Below are 17,766 nucleotides of genomic sequence, written 5' to 3'. Positions count from 1 at the left end.
TCCGGGTTTGTCTGTGTGTTTTATTTCACGATTACAATAACAAAAAAGAATTCTTTAAGCGTACGCTATTTCTTAAAGACCACGCTTATGAGAAATATGTATAAATAAACAAGATTCGAGTCTGTCATCAATTTTTTATTATTTTTCTGTTCAGGGCTTTAGATTAAACAAAAAACACGTGTACCCTATATAGCGCAGACTGACAAGTTAGAGTTAAACTTAAACATAAATTGTTCAATAATTATGAAGACAAAACATTTTTCATAACTTTTAGAATAAGTAATAAAACCAAATTTTAATTTCTTTTAAATATTTTTTAACAAGTTTCTCAATAGCTCTGAAGATCATTTTTTAAAAACCACTATGAAGTGATAACTTCCTGTGAAGTAGTTATTATTTTAAGATTTGTTCCGTTGAAAAAATTCAGAATTTTCCTTTCATTGACAATTTGACATATGATATGCTTCCGGCTATTTCTAAATTAGTAAACATTGTCAAATCTTTGAATTTTCTTTAGTTTTATCTGATATCCTGGGAAACTAAATAACCTTGTTTTGTTACGGTTATGAATTTAACAGTAAAAGTGATAAATTAGAGTGTAGACGAGTGAAGATGGTTAAAGAAGGAAGGAGGGGGGTGTAGGGGGGGGGCATAATATCCCCTCCCCTTGTAGAAATGATATTCTCCCCCCTGTAGTAATGCGAATAATACGCCAATTGCATTTTTGTTAAAATTTGACATCATTTTATAACATTTTATAGAATTTCGCCACACCCTCTCATAATACACTACAGTTACGCCTACGATGATAAGGTCAACTATTCTCAAAATGGCGCCTGTTTTGCGCACGCCGCCAGGCAATTGCGTATTTCGTGTGAAATACGCAAGGACAAATGCAAATCTGTACATCTTGTGTTCCTCCAAGCGGAAATATGTTAATTAATGATTTGGATCTTTTTCTTTAACGTCATATTAGAGCTTAAAATCAATATATAAAGCTATATGTAAACATTGTCAATGATTTACGTTCAGAATGTACTTACTTACATAGGGCCTTAAGAGGACTGCTGTAGTTTTATGGTACACGCCCAATTCACAACAGTACCCGTTCAACATTTATAAGGACTTTACTGAAAAATTTAGATACAAAATATGCTTTGCTGTACTGTAAACATTTTGTAGAAAAGTTTGTTTATTCAAAGTTATTTTGATTTCAACATTGCATTGTATGTTAGGTCGTCGTTTGTATTCAAATTAGGTGAGGATACAATAGCGGGGTATGTGTAGGAATTTTACCGAGGTATCAATCACTTCTAGAAAATGAGATTACCTCTTGATTTGTAGATTTAACATAACATTGAGCTTATATTTTTTATTGAAGGAGATTTTTCTCCAAACTTCCACAAACAAATGTCAAAATTGTTTGTATTTGTAAAAAATTCAGAAATATTCATGACCTGATGTCGGATCCATTTTTTGTCTGGGCAAATCCGGAAATGGATCCTTTGCAATGCACGAATGTATAAGATTAAATCTTTTTTTTCTGAGTTAGATAAGTACTTTCAGATCTGGAATTGGCTTATTATTATTGTATTATTTTCTCATATTTTTTATTAAGATATGAGATTCCCTCTTTCTTAAACATAACAATGGCATTATGATTGTTTCGTAGTTTTGCATATAAGATTAAAATAAATTTTCAGTAATCAGTTTAGTTTCTTAAACAGATAGGATCAATTGGAAAGGAATATCCATGTATATTCTTATTTTTTTTAACGAGAAAAGACCATTTTTGTTTCTCAAGCACGAATTTGATGATTTTGTTAAGTATTTATAACAAATTTGCCAAATTGCACAAATGGGGTGGACACTGGACATAGCTTTTTTTAAGTACTTGAGGGAAATTTTGTAAAATACTTGGTGGAAGGGGAATTTTTTAAAATACATGTTTGTAGGGGAATTTTGTAAAATACTTGGGGTAGGGGAATTTTGTGAAATTTTTGAGGGGTTTGGGGAATTTAGCAGAATACTTGGGGTAGGGGAATTTTGTGAATTTTTTAAGGGTTCGGGGAATTTAGTAAAATACTCGGGTAGGGGAATTTTGTGAAATTTTTAAGGGGTTTTGTGGAATTTAGTAAAATACTAGGGGTATGGAAATTTCGGAAATGTATTTAACCTTGAGAATATATTGAACTGGATGAAGTATAACTCGACAGTAATCAATAGTTGAGAAGAACCAACATTGCAGCAGCTGAAACTAGATCACACAATGTCAAAGGAATTAATGGGATAAAGTCCCCTCCCCCCCCCTCCCCCACCTCTACCAACAAACAACAAAAAAGTGTCAAAACTTTAATGAAGGGTTAGAAGAAAATCTTTCTTTTTGGAAAATTTCGACCTAAAAATAAAAATATTATATATAACAAGAAACTGCTATTTTTTTCAGGGTTTATGAAATATCTTTTTTTAAGTGATTTTGCATTATTTTGTTATTTTAAATTCAAACTAGCTGATGTAAAAACATTTTAAAGATTTAATTACTGAAAAGTTAAAATGAAACTAGCAAATCTGTACTCAAATTATAAGAAAAGTTGCGTTTTATTTCTTGCAATAGAATTCTTTGAAAATTAAGAAAAATAAAATTTTATGATATTTTGTTTTGTTAAGAATAATTTCAAGTTTTAAAAAACAAGTTTTATATCTTTTATGTAAATATTAGTTTAATCAAACTAAGATTATGAACTTGTAATTACTTAAATATGTTTATTACCATGAAGGTCGTTGTTAGTTAGCTGAGGGTTATTAAATTTGGTATGTTTGCTCACTTTTTTTGACAAAAAAATGCAAAATGCCTATTAGTCCCTGATGTACTGCTCTGTCGGGATGTTTAACTATTTAATTGTCCCTTGGGTTAAAAAAATATTAAATTTTTTTGTTAAATATTTTTTTTCACTCGCGGATTGGATCTCCATTAAAAAAACATATTAAAAATGCACAGGAACAATCTTTGCAGATTGGATGAAGGAGCGGGAGAAAAATTCCTCTTTTACAAAAAATATTCCTTACATACTTAGCTGCTTTTTTTAGAAAATAGAAGAGAATAGTTAGGTCTTGTTTTGCTTTATATTTAATTATTCTACTTAACATAATCCATAATCATAATCTTTAACCTTGTCCTACGTTTCAAACTATAGAATCACAAATCAATAAATCAATAAAAACAGGGATTTTTAAGCGACTTGATCACAAAAAAAAACAAGGGACTAAGGAACGGATTAAATCAATAGCCTTGCGGACTAAGTTAAACCACTTTTCTTGTGTGCTGAGTCAATCTGAAGAGAAGTGGTTCACCTTTGTCTCGCTATTTGTTTGATCCAGTGATTAGGATCCGCAGCACTTTGGCTTCCTGGATCCGAATCCTCAAAAATATCCGGATCCAAGGGGCAAAATATCAACAAAAAACGAAAAAAGTTGCTCAATAAATATAAATTAAAATTGTTCACTAAAGATATATCAACAAAAATTTCCAAATTTCTGAATGTTTCACTAAGTTCCAGCAAAACAAAATGAAGAAAAATATTTTAAAATCAGTAAATCTTAAAGAAATGTTCAGGATCCGGATCAGGGTCCCATTTTTTCCAGGGGGGATCCGGATCACAATGAAATGGATCCTAAAAAATGCCTGTATCTGATGCTGGATCATATTAGTAATTGCAAATAATATACCACTGTATAAAAAAGTTTTCCTTCCAAAAATATTTCTTTGAAATGACATCAAGATGAAAAAATTCTTAAATTTTTATTCTTGCTTAATCTTGTGGATAAGCGTGGTTTCTTTCTCATATCTTTTACAAAGATTTACAATAAACAAATATTCTTAGGACATTATGTACGTTCATTCATTATATTTAAAGGTTAAGGTAAAAATACGGCCCCCCCCCTCACAATAAAAGCTTTCAATTGGAATTTGTCATCCGTGCAAAACTATGATGTTATAACTAAGTAAAATTGACTTGCGAATTTTTGCAGCAAAGACAACGAAGGAAATTTTCAAAATTCGTTATTTCTTAAGAAAGAAAAATGGTACCGTTGTCAATCGAACACGCCACTATTTTTAAATCTAAGGTCGCTTGCAATTACGTCTACATTTCCTTCAAAAAAACTTTAACGTGTAAGACTGAAAGCGTAAGATAGTAAAACTATTGAATTCCATTCATACTTTAAATACTTTTGTCCTTGCATTCTATTGTTTAAATCATAAATCTAACACAAAGTGAAAATATTTATATGTTTTTCCGAGATAAGGCCTAAATAAAAGAGGCCGTTTTATCATTGAAGTTTAGTTTGTTATCAGAGCTTTACTTTTTAAGTTGAATGTTTTACAAATTTAAGAATATTTTTTTCAAATCTATTATTTATACATTTTATACATTCATACATTTATATTTTTCAGAGGATTTGAGGGAGATTTGAATCCATATTGTTAAGAGTGACACGTTTAAATTGTAGCTTTCATCTACAACTTAAATTTGAACCTAAATTTGGGAAAATATAAAATCGGACGAAATCCACGAAACCTGGAGCAGGAAACATTCGCAAGTACAGTGAAAAAAGTGAATTTTCGGTGATGTCCTGACAGCTTTCAGTTTCAAAATAAGCAGCTAAACTATTCCTGTCACCAAGTGACTTGGAACCGTCGACTTACAGCAAGCACATGCGACTTGAAGTCGACAGTATGTCGCATCATAGTGACGATGGCCAAGTTGTAACAGGTAAAAAAAATTTTTGTTAAATTTCATGCCTAGATTTAAAACATCAATGAATCATATTGCAATCTTATCCAAGCAGTAGCTTAGCTTTTAATCCTTATCTTCTAAAATAAGTCTTTCACAAATAACCGCAAAGTTCATGAATTATTTTCGTAATTTCCTTTAAACATTAATCTGGAATTGTTTTGAAAACAGGAATGTGGGAGGGTGAAGAACTTACTTTTTACATAAAGGGCCTTGTCGGAGAAATTTCAAATGACAACGGTTCACAACGATACCCTTAAACCCCTTGGTTAAACAAACATATTTCTTGAGTTTTAAATGCGCTTCTCCGTAAAAGTGGATTTATGGAGTCGAGGGTTTTTTAAATTATATGTTTTCAAGACAGACATGCGATGATATCTTCCCATTGTCAAACCGATGAAGAGCCAAAGAGTAATGTTGTGAATCGAACATTTAACACTTAATGCATGAGGTCACTTTAAATTACATCTAAGGTCTATCTTAAACATCTTAGGCTTTGTTTTTATTGCAACCAAAGCTGGGACTTGTTTTGTTCTTTGCTGATCAATCTGGTTTTGTTCTTAGGTTCAGAATCTTTTTGGGAACCAGGCAACTACAAGAAAACAACAAAGTAAGTTTTTTTTCCAGTTGTTGACCGATGAAAGGAAGGGGGGGGATTTAGAGTTTTCTTATTTAAGTCATACTACGGAACTTTCTTAACAAACAACAATTTATCCCGAAGGGGCGCTCCATTTTTTTTATAAAGATTTAAATGGTTCAAAATAAAACTGCCTACAATATTTCGGGGTTACTTCAATTTTGTAACTTTTCTTTTTTTCGTAATCTAATATGTTAATTGAGAGGATGCTCAACATTTATATTTTAAAATTTTGTAAAATATATTTTTCGCTTGTTTTCCATGTAGCAGGGAAAAATATTCTCCACTTAAAATCCTTAAAATTGAGTTGTTTTTTCAACATTCAAAAATTCAGTAAATAGAAGAATAAAAATTAGAATTCATTGCACTTGCTACAGGATTAAGGGCACTTGCGTACAGGGTTAAGGACACTTGCGTACAGGGTTAAGGGCACTTGCGTACAGGATGTTGGGCACTTGCGTACAGGGTTAAGGACACTTGCGTACAGGGTTAAGGGAACTTGCGTACAGGGTTAAGGGCACTTGCGTACAGGGTTAAGGGCACTTGCGTACAGGAATTCCCTCACAAAATGTCAGCCATTTTGGTCCAACCTTTTGGCGAGATATTGCTAACATGAATATTGTATATATATGCATAATAATAATATAAATATTTGAGCGATCAGCTTTATTATATAGAAGATAAAAGTAGTGATTATTCTGTTTGTTTGTATGTCCAATTATGGACCCGTGACTGATATGTCTCAAATTTTGATATTAGAATCACAGGAATATTCTTCACTTGGTGTGAAAAAAAAAATCAGTTAAAGCTGGATTCCAAAGGACTTCTTTTACTGTTTCATAAAATTTCTGTTTTTTTTTTTATTTTCGATCCATGAATGTGTTCTGAGCTGGTAACTTCAGGTTGATTTAATCTTTATTTGATAACCCGTTAAGAGTGTCGTCTGTGGAAAATTAACTGCCGATCAGAGAATGGACGAAAAAGCGGATACAAAACCAAGAGATAAATTAGATCTGCGTAAAATACAAAAGTCCCGTAAGATAGTAAAACTATTGAATTCCATGCATACTTTAAATACTTTTGTCCTTGCATTCTATTGTTTAAATCATAAATATAACTCAAAGTGGAAATATTTATATGTTTTTCCGAGATAAGGCCTAAATAAAAGAAGACGTTTTATCATTGAAGTTTAGTTTGTTATCAGAGCTTTACTTTTTAAGTTGAATGTTTTACAAATTTAAGAATATTCAGCTAGTATATCATATAAATCAACTTAGCATACTCTGGATAGGACGTATTCATTGACATACATTTATCACATTTAACAATATCCTTTGTGTTCCCATTATATGCAATTGAATATATTAAATGCACAAATATATTTAAATATTCACCCTTGCATAAATATAAAATATTAGTGTTGGAGTGTGTATAATATATGCAAGAAAATGTAAAACTATTTAGGAGGGTATAGGGTTTACATGTATTCTACTGTGATTTGAAAGGACAACATTAAGTTAAAGTGATTGCAAATACCCGGCCCTCCAGTCCTGCTCAAAAATACCAGACAAAATTAACAAAATCAAAAAAATCCCGTAGATGTAACAAAAGGTTCCTATTTTGCAGTCGTCCAACTATTGTCAAATAAGCGATTTTTTGTCGCTTAATTGGCAGTAATCCAACCTTCACTGTCAAATAAGCGATTTTTTTGATTTCGTTAATTAGAGTGCAAGTCTTGGTTACACTTTTTTGATTTCGTTAATTAGAGTGCAAGTCTTGGTTACACTATTTTTGATTTCGTTAATTAGAGTACAAGTCTTGGTTNATACGTGAATTATCACAAGTACCGTTGTAATTTGGGCTTTGTCATCTTTGCTTAGAGGTTCGCTTGAAATTACGCTTACAGTCCCTTTAACTAGTATGCAACAATACAACATAGGCTAGATTAGGCTTGTTAAATCTTATTCCCCTCCCCCTCTTCTTCCTCCGTCTCTCTTTTATTTGCTTTAACATTAAAGATTTAATAAAGAAAAATTATATTTTTTAAATAGTCATTAATAGAATTATTAATAGTATTTTGATTCTTTCCCTTTATTATATTTTGGTGATAGAAACCTAAATTTGTAAGGTTAATAATAATATTTTCTTGACACCCTGTGTAAAATTGTTTTATTTCAGTGCAAGAGCGTGCAAATATTGAGAAGGAGTATGCTAAAATGTTGAAGAACTGGTCTACAAAATGGACCAAGCAAATTGAAAGTGGTAAGCTAAACGTTATTGATAAAAATTAAAGGCAAACTGAAAGAGGTAAGGTTTACTGTTTCGATAAAAATGAAAAGATAAAAAAAATTGACATTTTAAATTCCATTTTATATATTTTGCATCTTGTAAACTTTTTTCCCGCATTCAAATAAATCTACTTTTTTTGGAGATAAATTCAGTGGGTGCCGGTTTATGGGCCCTAGAATAGTAAACGCTTTTTTTTAGGGGCCCTGGAACTTCATAATGACGACATAAGTTGTTTTTTTCTAAATTTTAGCGTATATTTTTTTCTGCTCTTGATATGGTGAAACTTTTAGCCTAAAATAATTTTTTACTGCGCGCTGTCACCACATATTTAATTTTCTCCGAAAAAAAGGTGAAAACATGCACTTTTAATTTTTTCACACTCTTTTATATGTTATCTATCTATCCTCTGATTGATCTTTGTTTACACATATATTTGTTTACTTTTAGCTTCTTTTTCATTTCTTCACTCTTCTAATGGATTGTCCTGGATAGGATGGGATGGGATGGGATGGGATGGGATGGGATGGGATATATAGATAGATAGATAGATAGATAGATAGAATCTTCCTGTAAGATTCTGTGGTTTATAGTTCTCACCTATCTGTAGGAATGAACAGGGACCCAACACTACGTTGTCACATTGTTAGATTAAAGCAGGAAACAGGAAGTAGGAAACAGGAAGGACGTACAAGATGCTCCTGTCTGCGTGATGCTTTACAACAAAAAAAATATAGGGTTGGAAGTTCAAAAAATTCATGCCGGGTTTCTGAAGTTTATGTAAATAAATGAGGGAATGATTAAATTGACCAAATTCTTTTTAAACCAATTCTTTCAGAGAATACAAAAGGTAGGGGGGATAGGTTTTTTGTATATGTTTTATTCTGACGTGCCAGAAGGTTTCTTTACTATACGGACAAGATCCGAAATTGTTTAAAATTTTTATTACTATTCCTGGAATGCGTCATAGTCAAATATGTACACAAAACCTTTCTTCCATACCTTTAGATTACCTACCTCTGATTCTACAGTTAACAATGCGTGGATGTTCTTTTTCTTGAAAAATCATCTTTGTAGAAAAAATATTTCCCAGAAGTTAGGTGTGTTTGCGCGGAGCGACCAAATTTTTTAATTCTACATATCTTCTCTGGATTTTCCAATCCTGGATTGATCCAAGTATATTTAAACATGATAAAACCCTGGCATTTAGATTTATTTATAATGTACAAGCGTACAGTAGGTTGACCTTGGTTCAGACTATCATGCATGCTGCAATGCATCTCATGCAGGGCACAGTCAAATCTACAAATATTGCATTCTGCAATTCACCTCATGCAGGGCACTGTCAAATCTACAAATATTGCATGCTGCAATTCACCTCATGCAGGGCACTGTCAAATCTATAAATATTGCATGCTGTCAATGTCGTGCTTTTCAGGGGCACAGTCAAGTCTACAAATATTGCATGCTGTCAATGTCATGCATTTAAGGGGCACAGTCAAGTCTACAAATATTGCATGTTGTCAATATCATGCATTTCAGTTGGCACAGTCAAGTCTACAAGTATTGCATGTTGTCAATGTCATGCATTTCAGGGGCACAGTTAAATCTTCAAATATTGCATGCTGTCAATGTCATGCATTTCTGGGGCACAGTTAAATCTACAAATATTGCATGCTGTCAATGTCATGGATTTCAGGGTCAACGTCAAGTCTTCAAACATTGCACAAAGATACAAGTGTTGTAATATGTGCTTCTGGATCCCCAAAAATATGCGGATCTTTTGCGCTCAAACCCAAAATCTTAACTGTTGAAAAAAGAAAAATTATCAGAAAACTCTTCATCTCTAAATGTTAATTAAGTTTCAGCATAAAAAAGAAGATAAACATTTTTTTAATTGTTCTTTTGTTCAAAGAATCAGTAAATATTAAAGAAATGTTCATGACTGCATCCATTTTTTTCCAGTGCGGATCAAGCTCAAATTAATCTTTAGGAGTGAATTCGTAATATTTAAGTTTGAGGCACGTAATCAGTTTTATTGGAACGAAAAACTATTTATTTCTGGCTTTAAAAGTAGAAATAATTAAATTTACATAATCTAAAACCTGATTGAGTGTAATCAGTAATTATACCAGATATATTTATAATTTCGTTCAGATTAAACCATCAGTCCAGCATACCAAGCTAGGTCCAGTTTAGCCTAGCTTGAAGCATAGAAATGAAATCATTTATATCTTTAGTTCCATAGACCAGATTTCTGTTCTAATCTGAAAATTAAACTTTTTATCATTTCGATTGGCATTTATGCATAAAAAGTTGTAAATATATATTTTAAATATTTGAACATAATAGTTTTTTTAATATTTAATTCCCCGGTCCATGACGTTTACCTGACCTATATGTAGTGGGAGGAAGATATAGATCTCGAGATTTTCACGGCAATAATTTAGTATTTAATCCNTCTTCACCTTCTCCTCTCTTGCGTTCAATTCAACTATACCAAATTTATATAAATGGATGTCCAAGATATTAGTTTCTTTTTATAAGCGTTATTGAAAAACAGTAATATATTATGTTACGAAATTATTCTTTTATAAACTAATAAAATATACGACACAAATAAATACAAATTTATCAGTTTTAGCGAAAATGTGATCTATATTTAGTTTAAATTTCATTGTAAGGCCCGTCAGGCACTCCTTGCTGATGTCACGTTTTTAGATTCTGTAGATCAGATTATGAAATATTATATAACTAGGCTTGTAGGGCGATTCGCGCCCATTTTCTATTTCAACTTTTAATTGTGGCTTTATCTGTGAGCATCTTCTCTTTGTACAGCTAAAACAAAAACAAAAAAGTTTGCGAATTTCTTAATATTTTTTCGCGCATTTTCAAAATTTTACAAAAAAAACTTTTAAGCACAAATTTTTTAAATTTTGATCATTCATAAACCTTCCCTGGGGTCACGTGAGGTCCCACACAAAATTTGGGCCCGATCGGTTCAGCCGTTTTGACGACAAACAAACAGACAAACAAGGGTTTCCAGTCCCTCCCTTCTTGTAATAATTTTAGCTTGTTTTTTGCAAGACTTTCTTCTAACGTCTAAACCTTTCTAAAATTTCTGATTTAGACCTTTGATATTTCCAACTTAGACTATTTGATCTTACAGAGATCATAGTTTAAAATATAAAATGTCTAAAACATCTGGTTGCAAAGCTATAAGGATTAGAAATTCAGAGTTTGTGTCAAAAACTTAGTTCATTTTCCTGTTTATATTATGATTCATTATTATTATTTTAAAATCTAAGAGCCCCAATTTTTTTAATAAAACATCACCCAAACTTCGAAGTCTCGCAAGATCTCAAACCAAATATTCTAATTAAATATTTTATTTCCAACTATAAAATGATAACTTGAATGAATATCCCAGGTCCAGAGTATGGAACAACGGAAGCAGCGTGGAAAGGTATATGCTCTGAATCAGAGAGAAGATGCGAACTACACCTCAGGTAGATTTTATGCAATTAAAGGGACTGTACGTGATATTTTAAGTGACACTCAATCCAAATACGGGAAAATATGGCAACGCTCGATTCACAACAATGCCCTGATCAATAATGTGGAAGATGTTTTCGTTTTACTAGGCTTAAAACTGTTTACTTTTATAATTGTTTTATGTTTTCGTGTAGTACAAATCCGCAAGTCACCTAAGTAGAGAAACCACAATTTAAAATAATTAGTTTTCCAAATTTTAAACATTGATATCCAATTCATACTTTATCAGACCATGCTTTTAAGGGTACCGTTGTGAATCTTGTATGGAGGGTCACTGGAAATTACCGAAACATTCCCTTTAAGCATTTAAAACTGTTGATTAGGAAGCCGATATTTTAGCAATCTTATAACTCTATTCAATATTGATATAAAGCAAATAGTCTGATGAAATAGCTTACAATAAATTGGTCTTTGTACAGTTTATAACTTCTCAATCCTCGTCCTAGTCCTCAGTTTTATGGGACTCAATGTTTATTATTGTACATCACCATAACAATTCAACAAGTTTATTACAAAAAAAAACTTTTTTTCTAGTTATTTATTCGATGTTTTGCAGGCGAAATTGGTTTATATCTATTGTGCAAAAGTAAGATTTCTTTAGCTTCCTGTAAATGTTCTCTTTGGAACCAACTTTAATATTTTTGTCGATTCATTTTTGAAGAAGAAATTTCAGAGAGCAAAACTTTTAATCCATTTAAATCAAATTAAAAAGTAGCGAGCCAATTTTTTCAGGGGTGTATCGTCCCACCAAGTTTCTAGGGGGAGATGTCCCACCCCATAAGCTGCCTTTGCGGGGGTAAAAAGAAACAAAAATGTGCATAAAAATACTGTGCTTAAAAAAATGCTTACTTGAAGCCTCCTTCTTGTCTGTATTTCTACAAAATTCTAGAATAATCTAGATAAATCTTGTTTTTTGAGTTTAACTGAACTAGATTGAACCAGGAACTGATTATGAGGAATAAATATAATTAAATTGATATTTTCTAGGGTAAAAGACAACCTGCTGAACGAAGTAGTGAATTCTATCAAGAATTGGCAAAAAGACAACTATCACAGAACTATGATGCAGGTAGTGTTCATCAGGGTTTTTTTTGGTTTTTTTTTTACTTAAAAAAAAAACTTTATTCTTTAGAGTTTGCTTTTTTTTGGACTTTGCAATAACTTTATCCTTAAAAAAATGGAAAAAAGATTCAAAAAGATTGTTATAGCACGTTCGATTTTGGTTTTTGTTTCGTTTGTTTGCTTTAATTTTTTATCAGGATCAAAATTTGGTATAGTAGAAGAAAAAAAAATTTTGAAAAGCATTTTGTTTCTATGATTAAATAATGAAATTTTAGTTGAAGGAGAAGAAGGAACTAGAAGAAAAGTTTAATAATTAAAAAGCTTATTTACCCCTAACCTAATGTTTAGTTGAAGGAGAAGGAACTAGAAGAACAGTTTAATAATTAGCTTATTTACCTCTAACCTAATGTTTAGTTGAAGGAGAAGGAACTAGAAGAACAGTTAAATAATAAGCTTATTTACCTCTAACCTAATGTTTAGTTGAAGGAGAAGGAACTAGAAGAACAGTTAAATAATTAGCTTATTTACCTCTAACCTAATGTTTAGTTGAAGGAGAAGAAGGAACCAGAAGAACAGTTTAATAATAAGCTTATTTACCTCTAACCTAATGTTTAGTTGGAAAAGAAGAAGGAACCAGAAGAACAGTTTAATAATAAGCTTATTTACCTCTAACCTAATGTTTAGTTGGAAAAGAAGAAGGAACCAGAAGAACAGTTTAATAATAAGCTTATTTACCTCTAACCTAATGTTTAGTTGGAAAAGAAGAAGGAACCAGAAGAACAGTTTAATAATAAGCTTATTTACCTCTAACCTAATATTTAGTTGAAGGAGAAGGAACTAGAAGAACAGTTTAATGATTAGCTTATTTACCACTAACCTAATGTTTAGTTGAAGGAGAAGAAGGAACTAGAAGAACAGTTTAAGAAAGCTCAGAAACCCTGGAGTAAACTGTATGAAAAGGTGAAATTAAATCATATAACTATTATACAGGGTGTCCCAATAACATGGGAGTTATGGACGAATACGAATTCGTCTTTGTTAAGAATTATCTTTGTATTACCTAATTTCAATGGTCATGAAAAAGTTACGTCTGCTAGAATATATTTTATGGAAAACGTAATTGGAAGAGTCTTATTTGTTTTTTTTGCATAACATATTATGATATTTATGCATAAAATTGAAGTGAAACAACCGCACTTTATTTTTTAAAAGCTTGGGAACCCAGCGCTACCAAGATTACTAAAATTTACTCCGCCGTTTACCCGCACTTGAACGATTTTCCCGGGAAAGTAAGTTTTTGCTTTAAAAGTCGACCCACTCAACTCAAAATCTCAGAACCAAGCTAAGAATATTCCCCTGGATCTCCCGAGTGTCCCAATAAAAATTTGAGGCAAATCCGTGCAGGGGTTCCTCAGGATTTTCTAATGTTAATACGTACAACAGGATTTAATCAAAATTTGAGCAAAAAAATTCAATAAGTTGGATCTATCTTTCTTAGTAGGGATCACCAATAATCATCTCTCTATCTCGAATTTGGCGTGTGGGTTTAGGATGTCCCTAATAGTCTGATATGAGATGATTTGATTTGAATTACCATACTAAATTAAAAAATCATTTACAAAGACAATATCAAAATCATCACTTAATGTATTATGTTTATTGGGACACCCTGTAGATAATTCCAATTCGAAACCTTGCATAAAACATTTCAGTAAATTGTTCTTTAATAAAAAAATTAATGGTTGCTCAATGCTCATCATAAAAATTATTTGTTTAAACGTAAAAAATTTCTATTTATATTAAGTTATATTCTGAAAAAAAGTAGGATTATAACATCATAATGTTAATGGTTGAGAGTATTTTTCTTATTATTATATAAAGGTTTATTTCAGTCTCGAAATATTTTTCTAGCTTTCGTAAGTTCTCAAATTAACTTTCTTGATGTTGTATTTTACCCTTTCGAAAAACATACCTAGGGAAATTTCAGGAAAAAAGGTCGAAAAATAGCTCGCAAATTAAACTTCTTTTTGAAAACATTAATCACTGCTAACTCAATTTAAAAATTGAAAAAGAACTGTACACTCACCACAAACCCTTTCTTCTCTGTATTGTGAAGCATAATGTTTTGAACCTTTTGGTTTTCCAACTCGGACTATTTGATTTTAAAGAATTTAAAGTTTGAATTATCAGAGGTCTGCGACATCAGTTTGCTTAGATATAGGGATTCCAGGTTATGAATTCTGAAGATTTACTGATTTCTGAATCTTTTTTTCTCGTTATTTTTATGCTGTAACTTGATAAACCATTCAGATATGTGGACATTTTTAATAATCTCTTTTTCAACAGTTCAGATTTGGGTTTTCAGCAGTTCAGATTTGGGTTTTCAACAGTTCAGATTTGGGTTTTCAAAAAAAATAATTTTGTTTCCATTTTTTTGTAGACATTTTGCCCCTTGGCCCTATGCCCTGATTTTAATATTAGTATTTGTGGATAACTTTTGGTTAGTTTAAAATGAAGTTTGTATTCAGGTTCAGAAAACCAGAACAGACTATCATACAGCATGTAAGAATGAGAAAACAGCGTTAAACCAAGAGAGAAATGCAAACTCCGACAGCTCATTATCACAGGACCAGGTATTATTATTATTATTGTTATTATTATTATTATTATTGTTATTATTATTATTATTATTGTTATTATTATTATTATTATTGTTCTTGTTCTTGTTCTTGTTCTTGTTCTTGTTAATTATTATGATTATATATATTTGTTGGATACTCTGATGTTAAAAAAGCGAAATGTTTAAAGTATTAGATACTGATTATTATGTTCAATATGTCAGACTTCATTCTTCAACAAAGTTCCGTTAATATAAGTCTTGTATCTTACCAATAGATCTTACATTTCATCCTAACAATCTTACTCTCCATCCTGATAATCTTACATTCCATCCTAACAATATTCACATTCCTTCTCAAAAAATCTTACATTTCATCCTAACAAACTTACTCCCCATCCTGATAATCTTACATTCCATCCTAACAATATTCACATTCCTTCTTAAAAATCTTACACATTTCATCCTAACAATCTAAACTTTCCATCCAAACAATCTTAAATTTAATCCTAATAATCTTATATTCCATACTATCAATCTTACATTCCATACTATCAATCTTACATTCCATAATATCAATCTTTTATTTTCATCCCAATAATCTTACATTCCTTCCTAATAATCTTACATTCTTTTCTTTCTAATAATCTTACATTCCATCCCAACAATCTTCACATTCCTTCCTGGCAATCTTACATTCCATCCTAATAATCTTACATTCTATCCTAACAATCTTACATTTCATCCAAACAATATTACATTTAATCATAAAATTTTAAATTCCATCCTTAACAATCCTCACATTCCTTCCTTATAATCTTACATTCCATTCTAACAATCTTACATTACATCCTATCAATCCTACATTCCATCCTAACAATCCTACATTCCATTCTGGACTCTCCTAATACTCCCTCAAATATAAAGGTCTATCTGTCAATTGTTATAAAATCCTGCCAACGGCCTGTCTATCTTTAATGTTAAAAACCTTTACACCATGTGTTTAGTCTAAATATAAACAAACAGTTTTCAGAGCTGGGTTTTAAAACTTAAATCCTTCAAGGAACTGTCAACGTATTTTAAAGTTAACCGCAACTAAATGAAGGGTCAAAATCAGTTTAATGGAGATATCTTCGTCTTTCTTTCTGAAAAATTGATAATGTTGAATGACTCGTAGATTTGTATAGAACCAGATGATCTGAAAATGGCTACAATTTTTCCAGCTTGATACTGTTGTCTCTCATTTAAATTTTACAAGGTTATTTAGTGAATTCTTTATGACCAAATTCTTATTAAAGGAATTATTTAGAATTAAGTTGAAAATCGGTTATATCTTTAATTTATATATAAAATATATTTTTGCAACATTAATAAAATTTCTGGATTTAAGATTAAAGCATGCTGCTTCTATTATTGTTTTAAAGCAGGGTCACTGAACTTTTCATTATTTATGGCGTGAGTTCTCAACTCTACAATTTAATCCTTTTTTTTGGTGATATTTTAAACGACCGTAGCCTCAAATAAATATAAATAATTTTGGCAGATATATGGCACCCCCTCCTCCCTCAAGCCTTCCATAAATCTATATATATAAAGTAATATCTTTTTGTCTGTTTGTTTGGATGTCTGATCATAACTTATGAACCTATGGACCGATTTGCCTCAAATTTTGACTGGAAAACTCGTTAAACCCACATTATCGTTATTGTTCTAGTCTAAGCTGGGTTTCCAAGCAAGTACATCCATAATTTTAATTTTAAAATACTACGTATTTATTCATTTACCTAAAGCTTTATGCAAAAAAGGGGCATCTTAATCTCCAATTTATTAAAAATTGTATTGGATTTAAGTTGCTAGAAATTATCAACTATTTGTTTTTCGCTTAAGTTTCATATCTTCTTTATTATAATAATGGATCATGGGGAACAACCCTGCCCCCTGCCCCCCTTCCTCGCTATTCGTTACGATGTGATGAACCATTGAACATTTTGATTTGATTAAACAGATATTCACGCTTCGTGCATACTTTGCAAATAAACTAAAACCTGAAAAAAAGTCTCAACTAATTTAGAATAAATGGGAACTATTCTGAAAACTTATTTAGAATTAATGGGAATTATTCTGAAAACTGATTTAAAATAAATGGGAACTATTCTGAAAACTAACTTAGAATAATTGGGAATTATTATGAAAATTGATTTATAAAAAAAATTATTCTGAAAACTAATAAGAATAAATGGGAATTGGTCTGAAAACTGATTTAAAATACATGGGAACTATTCTGAAAACTAATTTAGAATAAATGCGAACTGTTCTGAAAACTAATTTAGAATAAATGGGAACTATTCTGAAAACTAATTTAGAATAAATGGGAATTGTTCTGTAAACGAATTCAAAATAAATGGGAACTATTCTGAAAACTAATTTAGAATAAATGGGAACTATTCTGAAAACTAATTTAGAATAAATGGGAATTATTTTGAAAACTAATTAGAATAAATGGGAATTGGTCTGAAAACTAATTCAGAATAAATGGGAACTATTCTGAAAACTAATTTAGAATAAATGGAAACTTTCTAAAAATTAATTTAGAATAAATGGGAACTATTCTGAAAACTTATTTAGAATAAATGGGAACTATTCTGAAAACTAATTCAGAATAAATGGGAACTATTCTAAAAACTAATTTAGAATAAATGGGAACTATTCTGAAAACTAATTCAGAATAAATGGGAACTATTCTGAAAACTAATTTAGAATAAATGGGAACCATTCTGAAAACTAATTCAGAATAAATGGGAACTATTCTGAAAACT

At 31.0% G+C, this 17,766-nt stretch overlaps 1 protein-coding gene across 1 annotated transcript in view; it reads left to right on the top strand.

Moving 5' to 3' along the window:
• Window positions 1-17,766, top strand: part of LOC111718384 (protein kinase C and casein kinase II substrate protein 3) — a 33,520-nt gene that overhangs the window by 2,665 nt on the left and 13,089 nt on the right. The window contains exons 2-8 of the mRNA XM_023493962.1: window positions 4,454-4,772; window positions 5,358-5,403; window positions 7,598-7,692; window positions 11,147-11,225; window positions 12,259-12,340; window positions 13,222-13,293; window positions 14,862-14,966. Of these exons, the coding sequence (XP_023349730.1) occupies window positions 4,715-4,772; window positions 5,358-5,403; window positions 7,598-7,692; window positions 11,147-11,225; window positions 12,259-12,340; window positions 13,222-13,293; window positions 14,862-14,966 (537 nt within the window). The 5' untranslated portion in view covers window positions 4,454-4,714. The remainder of the gene's footprint in view (window positions 1-4,453; window positions 4,773-5,357; window positions 5,404-7,597; window positions 7,693-11,146; window positions 11,226-12,258; window positions 12,341-13,221; window positions 13,294-14,861; window positions 14,967-17,766) is intronic.

The sequence above is a fragment of the Eurytemora carolleeae genome, unplaced genomic scaffold (assembly GCF_000591075.1).
Source record: "Eurytemora carolleeae unplaced genomic scaffold, Eaff_2.0 scaffold22, whole genome shotgun sequence".
NCBI lineage: Eukaryota > Metazoa > Arthropoda > Copepoda > Calanoida > Temoridae > Eurytemora > Eurytemora carolleeae.
The sequence above is the reverse complement of the archived record's forward strand: the minus strand, read 5'-3'. Positions and strand labels throughout refer to the sequence as shown.